At 34.9% G+C, this 9519-nt stretch overlaps 1 protein-coding gene across 1 annotated transcript; it reads right to left on the bottom strand.

Moving 5' to 3' along the window:
• Positions 1–6816: 6816 nt before the first annotated feature.
• LOC111692670 lies at positions 6817–8463 on the bottom strand (the record flags this gene model as incomplete). The annotated part of the gene is made up of 2 exons (XM_023456753.1): positions 6817–8131; positions 8426–8463. Coding segments are annotated over 2 exons (1322 nt in total), but the record flags the coding sequence as incomplete, so codon positions are not given.
• Between the last annotated feature and the right edge of the window lie 1056 nt (positions 8464–9519).

The following is a 9519-nucleotide window of genomic DNA, read 5'->3' as shown; positions in this document are numbered from 1 at the left end:
TGGGGAAAGCCCGGCCATGAGTCCACATCATCGGCAATGTGGAATATCCATGGTTCCAAGCTTCTGCTTTGCCTTTGGTGGAAGTAGTTTATTATGAGCTGTTCAAAGTGAATCACGGGAGATCACTATCGACTACAAGTAATGCACTTGAGCCGAGCATTGAAGGAAAAAAGCCGCTATACAAACAAACTATACGACAAACTGAGTTTGAATCATGACAACGCTTGGCCATATGTTGAAATACCAGCGAAAACCTACTAAGAAAGCTTAAATGGGAAGTCCTACCCCACCCACCATATTCAACAGACAATGCCCCTTTCGATTATCACTTGTTTTTATCAATGGGACATGGCCTGGCTGAGCAGCAAGAGGTGTAGTTTTTCTGACATGGAATTAAAATGTTGCCAGAATGATGGGAAAAAGTAGGGGCTAACCATGGCCAATACTTTCAGTGACATGTTTTTTATTGATTTTTTTAAATAAAGTATTAATTTTCACGAAAAAACAGCGACAACTTATTCAAAATTAGAAACTAATATAACATTTACTTTGTTTATAATGAATTTTCAATCGTCACAGATCAAATTTAATGTTGTATTTCATTTCAGAGATCTTATACCAAATTATACCCAGATTTAAATAACACTAACAACTTTTTCAGCGGGCGCATATCGCAATTATCATTTTAAATAATATTTAGAACTGTAGAAACAGATATTCCAAAGAATATGTGGCGAACGGATTGACCTCTAATTTGTAACACCCTGTATACAAACTTTTATTGTTTTCTCCGGTATGCTATTTATTAAAATTAAGAGTACACTGGGATTTCATAGTTTTTGCAGATATTTTTTATACANATGAAAAATAGATACGCTACAATAATCCTAAGCATAGAAAATCGTGGGGAAAGCCCGGCCATGAGTCCACATCATCGGCAATGTGGAATATCCATGGTTCCAAGCTTCTGCTTTGCCTTTGGTGGAAGTAGTTTATTATAAGCTGCTCAAAGTGAATCACTGGAGGTCAATATCGACTACAAGTGATGCGCTTGAGTCGACCATTGAAGGAAAAACAGCCGCTATACGAACAGATACAACAAAGTGATTTTGCAGCATGATAACGCTCGGCAACATGGTGAAAACCTACTAAGAAAGCTTAAATGGAAAGTCCTACCCCACCTGCCATATTCAACAGACAATGCCTCTTTCGATTATCACTTGTTTTTATCGATGGGACATGGCCTGGCTGAGCAGCACCTCCATTCTTAAGAAGATGTGAAAAAATGGGTCGACTCTTGGATAGCCTCAAGAGGTGTAGTTTTTCTGACATGGAATTAAAATGTTGCCAGAAAGACGGGAAAAAATAGAGGCTAACCATGGCCAATACTTTCAGTGACATGTTTCTTACTGATTTTTTTAAATAAAGTATTAATTTTCACGAAATAACAGTGACAACTTATTTAACTCCCATTATTAGTGAAAATTATAAACTAATATAACATTTACTTTGTTTATAATGAACTTTCAATGATCAGTGAGCAAATTTAATGTTGTACTTAATTTCAGAGATCTTATACCAAATTATACTCAAATTTAAATAACACTGAAGCTCGGACAATTTGCTTCTATACCCTCGTTAATTTACCCAATACCCCAATTCTTGGTTAAAACTATTAATTTGCAACGAATTCAAGAATAATTAACATAATTAATTGTAAAAATAAAAAATACAAAAACCAATAATTGGTGGTTGCAACAATCCATTCACAAAAAATAGTTATCTGTATGAAAATGTTTAAATTGTACATATTATCCTGTTAGGTTCCAAGTCATAAAAATAAATTTTTTATCATGTTTTATTTTAATTTATCAAAATAATAATAAAGCATGGGAATTGAGATGTAAAACTAGATAATTTTCATTAAATAGAGAGGCAATTATACACACTTCTTTCTATGTGGTCTAAATGGCAGTACCAACAACACCCAATAGTATCGGAAGCAGAAGTTAAGTGGCAATTTGACAGATTATATTTGACATTTGACTAATTTGACAATCCTTTGCAGGTTAATTTTTAACTGAATTTTTAACCCTCATCATACCGTGTTAAATGTTGTGTACGTATATTTGTATCTCAACTGAATAATAACAATAAGGCATGTTTATTGATACCAACTACATAAAATCCTTCTAGTTACCAAAAAAATAACATGGATAAGGTGTGTTTTCAAATTAATTAAATATAATTTTTACTAAATAAAATTATGCTCTTATACGATAACATACTAAAGGAAATATATTAAAAATTGTGACTGTCGGATACATTTTTATCCCACCTGGTACGACAAGTGTTAAAGTAAAAGGAAAAAAGCCACAGTTCAAGTCAAGTTTGTTACTCTAATTGTAAATATGATAAAAACTACAATTAAAAAAGAATACTCATAGTTGCTGAAAAGTTTTCGATGAAAATATATGATGGTCTAAATATCAATTCTGACATTAGCTGTTAAATGACAGTGCCAATCAAAATGGTATGTTAAATATTTTAAGGGAATTTTTTGAAATAACTAAAAAAAAATTGGAAATGTTCTTTTTGTTACCACATTCCATCCAAGATAAATAATGTTTCCCTTTATGAGCCGATTAGGCACTGTCATCGTCATTATTCCGCTCCTATTTGTGTCTAGTCACGGATGAAATATATCGGTTGACTCACAAATATAAAAAGTTACAATTTACATCAACAGAGGACGATGATAACATTAACAAAGTATGAGAAAGACACATCAGATGAATAAATAAATCAAAAAGCTGCAGATGAACTTAGAAAATGAATAATGAAACACTGCACCGAAGACGAATTCCCATGTACAATTTGTATTATCTGTCCGACAAACTTTTTTTTGTGAATGCACATATTCTCGTACACATTCCGTGATGGTTAGTAGACTATTCTAGGATCAGAACAAGATGCGTCACAAGCCACATTCAGATATGGTTAGTAAGAAACACAACATACATCGCTAACATTAAAGTGGATCAATATAGCCGGTATACCTCCCACTATTACCGATTAATGGGCTTGGCTACAGACAGTACTTTCAGCTGGGTTATTCCTCAAAATATATCATGACTGACTTTATATAATGCACCATACTTAATATTGTGCTTATTTACTCTATAAAATGAACTGATCTTAATTAATTGTTTAAATTGTTTAGTACAAGAGAAAACTTCGATATAAAGTTACACAAATATAAAAAAAATTCAAGTCATTAAATAACAGGGATTTTTAAAAGGCCTCATCCATGGTGTGGTGTATTGAAGGCAATGAGCAATATGTCGAAAATGAATCGACTGTGTGTAATCATTTTTGGCAGCTTTTGTAATTAGTAGAATTTACAGAAAATTTTATCGACAGGGCAATTAAATCTGTGGCCATTGCAACGATTCGATAAACAAAAGACAACATATTGGCGCTATTTAATAAAGTGCACCATTGTTAAAAATGATTGCATATGGTCAATGAACTGAAAATCATTGTAGTGATTTTCAACATATTGCTCATCGTCTTTGATAAACCGCACCTTGAACGGGGTCTTTAAGATTGTTACTAGAAGATTCCATATAGAAATAGCTTATTCTTCATAACACACTTGGTCTATCAGTGACTTTAATAGATGAGTGAGAAATAGTGACTATTTCCTCACTCAACGCTTTAATTTTGTAGAAAATGCTTCTAAAAAATGCTTCTCGTCTGCTGTTGGTATTGAAATTGTGCCAAACCTTGGCCATCGACATAAATTTTCGTTCTTGATGTATGACCTATTATTTTTATTATTCGTCATACTACAATTTCAGTCTTATCTATTAGCATACTTCTTCGATCTTGTTTGATGTAATGAAAGTTCATTTCATGCATAATAAGCAGTTAAACTGCCATGAAAATGTAGGCTAATCGTCTTCTTCTGCAATTGAAGTTTCATTTTTCTTGAATGTTGGAAGTTCATTTTTAAAATAAAATCTGCGAGTCTTCCTATAGATCTCATACTTGTCGTCATTGTCAATTTCAATATTTTTGTTCCATTCGTTTACATTTTCACCACTTTTGAACACACAATATAATGTTTCGTGCTCGAATTCCTTAACGAACAATGTTTAACAGATCAACCACTAACACTCACAAACAATCCCATTTTCAAAAACAGGCCGGAAAAATTGGAATGGGAAAATATGAACACGTATTTTTTCACTTGACATAGAAGGAAACACTTGCAATAAAAACTGACAAATCGATAAATGCAGCGCTGGTCGTCTCTCTTTTTGTATGTGATAAGCAAAGGTAGAAATGAGTGGTCATAAGAATAGAACATTCCAAAATTGTGGTTTGATTTACTGTCTACTATTTTGGAAATCTGGTATAATCATAACTAAATTGATTTTACTTTTATATTTCCTGATATTTCTTATATTAAGTTTTTTTTCCACATAATTTCATTTTATGCCAATATCAATCCCTGTTATTTGATGACTTCCCATCACATATTTTGAACTGTTTTAAATATATACTCAAATATCAAATATTACGTCAAAAAATGAATTTATAACAAGAACCTGGAATTTTTAAACAAGATATGTAAATTTATTTTAAGGAATAATCCACACATTTGCTGATGTAGATAAGACATATACATATAGCTGGATATATACTTTTTAAGTTTAATAATAAATACAAAGAAAATCAAAGAAAATTTAAACATTTTTCCCATATTCCTCGCAAATTAGTACAAAATTAGAAATACAAAAATTCGCAGTTATTTTTTTGTAAACATACAGGGTGTTCCATTTTAAATCACGCACCTGAATATCTCGTCAGGGTAGCCAGCAATCCAAAAATAACCCTTACGAAAGTTATAAGGTTCGAATTGTCCTTCAAAGCCATTTGAGGGTCAAAATTTTTTATATAGGAACTTCTATTTTTGATTAGGAAAGAGCGCAAAATTTTACGTTCTACGAATCTGGGGTCAAAAATTGGGGTTTCTATTTAAAAAATTAGATTTGACCTTCAAATTACCTTGAAGATCAAGGTCAAGATCAAATTGAAGGTCACCATTCGATGTCCCCCTCCGAACCCAACAACTTTCGTAAAGGTTATTTTCGGATTAGTGGCTTCCATGACAAGATATATAACCTTTAAAAGTCATTCCTAGGAAGAACCCATCTAAACATAAAATTTTGCATTCAAATCAGGGATCAAAACTAAAGGTCCCTATTTGAAAAGTTAGATTTGACCTTTAAATGGCCTTAAAGATCAATGTCAAGGTCAAATTGAAGGTCACCATCCAACATCCCCCTCCGAACAATTTTTGTAAGGCTTATTTTTCGGATTGGTGGCTCCTCTGACGAGATATTCAGGTGCGTAATTTAAATATTTTGTCCTTGAAATAACCTTTAAAGGTCATTCCAAAGAAGAGCCTTAAGTACCCATCTAAACATAAAATTTTGCCTTCGAATCAGGGGTCATAAATAGAGGTTCCTATTTAAAAATTTTAAATTGACCTTTAAATGGCCTTGACGGTCAATGTCAAGGTCAAATTGAAGGTCACCATCCGATATCCCCCTCCGAACCCAAGTTTTGTAAGGGTTATTTTCGGATTGGTGGCTCCCCTGACAAGATATATAACCTTTAAAAGTCATTCCTAGGAAGAACCCATCTAAACATAAAATTTTGCATTCAAATCAGGGGTCAAAATAGAGGTTCCTATTTAAAAATTTTAAATTGACCTTTATGGCCTTGACGGTCAATGTCAAGGTCAAATTGAAGGTCACCATCCGATATCCCCCTCCGAACCCAAGTTTTGTAAGGGTTATTTTCGGATTGGTGGCTCCCCTGACGAGATATTCACGTTTGTAATTTAAATATTTTGTCCTTGAAGTAACCTTTAAAGGTCATTGCAAAAAAGTGCCTTAAGTATCTATCTAAACATAAAATTTTGCGCTCTTTCTGGTCCCGGGGTCAAAAATAGAGGTTCCTATTAAAAAAATTTGATTTGACTTTCAACTGGCCTTGAGGGTCAATGTCAAGGTCAAATTGAAGGTCGCCATCCGAAGTACCCCTCTGAACCTACAACTTTTGTAAGGGTTATTGTCGGATTGGTAGCTTCCCTGACGAGATATTCAGGTGCGTAATTTAAATATTTTGTCCTTGAAATAACCTTTAAAGGTCATTCCAAAGAAGAGCCTTAAGTACCCATCTAAACATAAAATTTTGCCTTCGAATCAGGGGTCATAAATAGAGGTTCCTATTTAAAAATTTTAAATTGACCTTTAAATGGCCTTGACGGTCAATGTCAAGGTCAAATTGAAGGTCACCATCCGATATCCCCCTCCGAACCCAAGTTTTGTAAGGGTTATTTTCGGATTGGTGCCTCCCCTGACGAGATATTCAGGTGTAATTTAAATATTTTGTCCTTGAAGTAACCTTTGAAGGTCATTGCAAAAAAGAGCCTTAAGTACCTATCTAAACATAAAATTTTGCGCTCTTTCTGATCCCGGGGTCAAAAATAGAGGTTCCTATTAAAAAAATTTGATTTGACTTTCAACTGGCCTTGAGGGTCAATGTCAAGGTCAAATTGAAGGTCGCCATCCGAAGTACCCCTCTGAACCTACAACTTTTGTAAGGGTTATTGTCGGATTGGTAGCTTCCCTGACGAGATATTCAGGTGCGAGTTTAAAATGGGGCACCCTGTATATCCCCAGAAGAATTAGAAGTACATAAAAATTTACAGAATGAAAATATATATCCCAGCTATACCTGAAAGCCATATTTTACACCTCACATCTCACTATAACTTTAATGTTCTTTTAAATTTCCTAGAATATCTTACCGTCCTGTTGAAATAAGTTTCCAAATACTCGTGTATTGGCACCACTGTCTTACAGTTCACGCCTCCGCAACAACACTTGTATACAATTTCAGTCTGGTGTGGTGTGTTACATGTGTGGTACTCGGAGAGGTTATTGCAAGGCAGAGAACCGTAACTCCTTGCGTACCAGGGATACTCCGAACCGTATCCGTGAAAATTACCGAGATGGTCCATAGAACCGAAATTGCCGTACAGGTAAGGCCTGTGGTAGAACGCGTTAAAACTATTGGGGCTCGGTGGAGGATAATCGTATATCGAATAGTTAGAATTGCTATGCATCGGACCGTGATGGGAGAGGTTATTTTCACCGTGTACCGTGTAGTAGCTATCGAACGGCTGTTCGTTCGCCCTTCTCCTGGGCAAGTCTTTGAAGAGATTTTGCATCGAGTTCGAGTGTTTCATCTTCAAGTTGCGCCTCAGCACGTCGCTGGGCATCTCGTCTTTCTTCTTACGACGCATCATATTGCCTGCGTACTTCTGTTTAGTCGAAGATAAAGTGTTTATGTCCCTTAAATACAAATTTTGACTCTCGATCACGGAATACGAATTAACTTTACGGGACCGCGGTTCGTGCAGGAATCTCTCTTGATGGTATTTGAAATCAGGTACGAAGGTATCACTACAAACTGATACATTTTCGGGATAGTCATCGTAATATTCAAATACATCATCGTTCTCTAAACTGTCCTCACTGACAGTGTCGAAGTTAGTTGAGAATAAGTTTTCGTTAGTCAGATCAGGGCAGGATGCGTTCAGGTTAGAAACATTATTAAAAACCCGAGAAACATGCAGATCTTTCAAGAATGACGAATGAATGTTCGGCATACTATTAGTAACGTTTAACTGATTTTCGGGAGGGTGTATGACTATTTTAGGGAACTGACGGAAGGTTCTGGACTTTTTACGACCGATACTTGGACGGCGCGGATTGTCTGCATCGATTATATTATTCTCGCTTGTTTTATTATTTATAGGCAGAAGGCTCTCGATTTCCTTTTTTAAGTCGACGTAAGACATGGACTTTTTCAACGGTAGAATATCAATGGGATGGGACGAGTTTCTGTGTGTTACGTGTGACTGAAACTTGTTTTTATGGTGGTTACTGGAGTTAGATGTCGACGGGATGTTATTCGAGTGACTTTGATGCGTTTTAGCAGTGGTGCCAACGTGCTTATAGTTGCGGTTGTTACCAACTTCATGCGGCTACAAATACAAAAATAAAAAACTAAAAAAAAACTACCAACAAAAACAATCTAAAAATAAACTAATCTCATGTTTCGTCCCTTCCTATGAACATTTGAATCAGGACGAACAATGCCAAATACTACTTATCCTTCGCAATTTACAAATAATTTGCATAACCCACCATGTTTTCTAAATATACACGAATAAAACCTAGCCCTAGACTTTAAAGGTGAGTCACAAAACAAAAATTAAAAAGAAAAAACACAAAATATTAGTCAAACGATAAGAGAGTGTCAAACGTGAAAAACTTACTTTAACTTTTGCAACCTCTTCTGACGGTACTTCTTCAGCTGAAAAGAAAATACACAAATATACAGGGTGTTTTTAAATGAAGTAGCAAAAATGGTACCAGTGAATGTAGAGCCAAAAATAAGAGGATTGAAGTAAAAATACCTTATATGAAAGTTGCACCCCTGAGGCGATATACCCTCTTAAAGGTGAGGATTGAAATTCACATTTTAATTTTTTTCTTTAACATGAGGAATGCCAGAGACACGAAACTTGGTATAAGCATCCTACTAATAAAGAGACAACTTTTCAATATTTGTTCATTGGCGTATTTTGTACAGGAGTGAAACAGACAACCCCATTGCAATATTTCATTACATTTTTTATATGAAGCAAATTATTTATATAAAAATATTTATTGGGAAGACTGATTTATTGCGCTACTTTTTTACCTCTTGTAATTTTTTGATGAAACCAAAAGTCACGACCACGACCAATCCAGCGATTCGGGTAATTTAAATTTAACCATTCTCTAACGGCAGTGTACTATGTGCAAGCACCACATCACCTGATGTGTAGTGAGGGGTACATCCTCGAGTAATGTTGGAAGATTTTCGTTCAAAATTCTAAGATACTCGGCCGCTCCAAGCCTGTGTGGAAGAATAAAAAGACCTACTAGAGTATTTCCTACAATTCCCATCCAAACGTTTAAACTGAAATTTTGTTGACATCTTGAAACAAATATCTCATGCGTATTTTCTTCCAATCATGAATGAACATTATGAAGGTTTACTGCACCTACTCTAAGAAAATTTGCATCATCGGTGAAAAGTATATTCATTAAAAAATTTAAATCATGCCTGGAAATATTAATGTACCATTGACAAAAATCCACGCGATTAGGTAAATCAGGGTCATTCAATTCTTGCACGGGTTGATGGTGAAAAGGGTATAAAAGATTTTCATGAGCTACATTCCACACAAGACTGAGAAACTTGCAGTTGCCTGGACACCTGTCTTGTGCTTGTACCACAGTCATGTTCTAGATGTTCCAGTATAGCTTCCTCAGTTTCAAGAGTTCGGACATTACGCCTTCTTCCGGCACCCTTACAATTGGG

This window comes from Anoplophora glabripennis, unplaced genomic scaffold (genome assembly GCF_000390285.2).
Source record: "Anoplophora glabripennis isolate ALB-LARVAE unplaced genomic scaffold, Agla_2.0 scaffold2561, whole genome shotgun sequence".
Classification (NCBI taxonomy): Eukaryota; Metazoa; Arthropoda; class Insecta; order Coleoptera; family Cerambycidae; genus Anoplophora; species Anoplophora glabripennis.
Note: the sequence above shows the minus strand (reverse complement) of the source record. Positions and strands in the feature narration are given on the sequence as shown.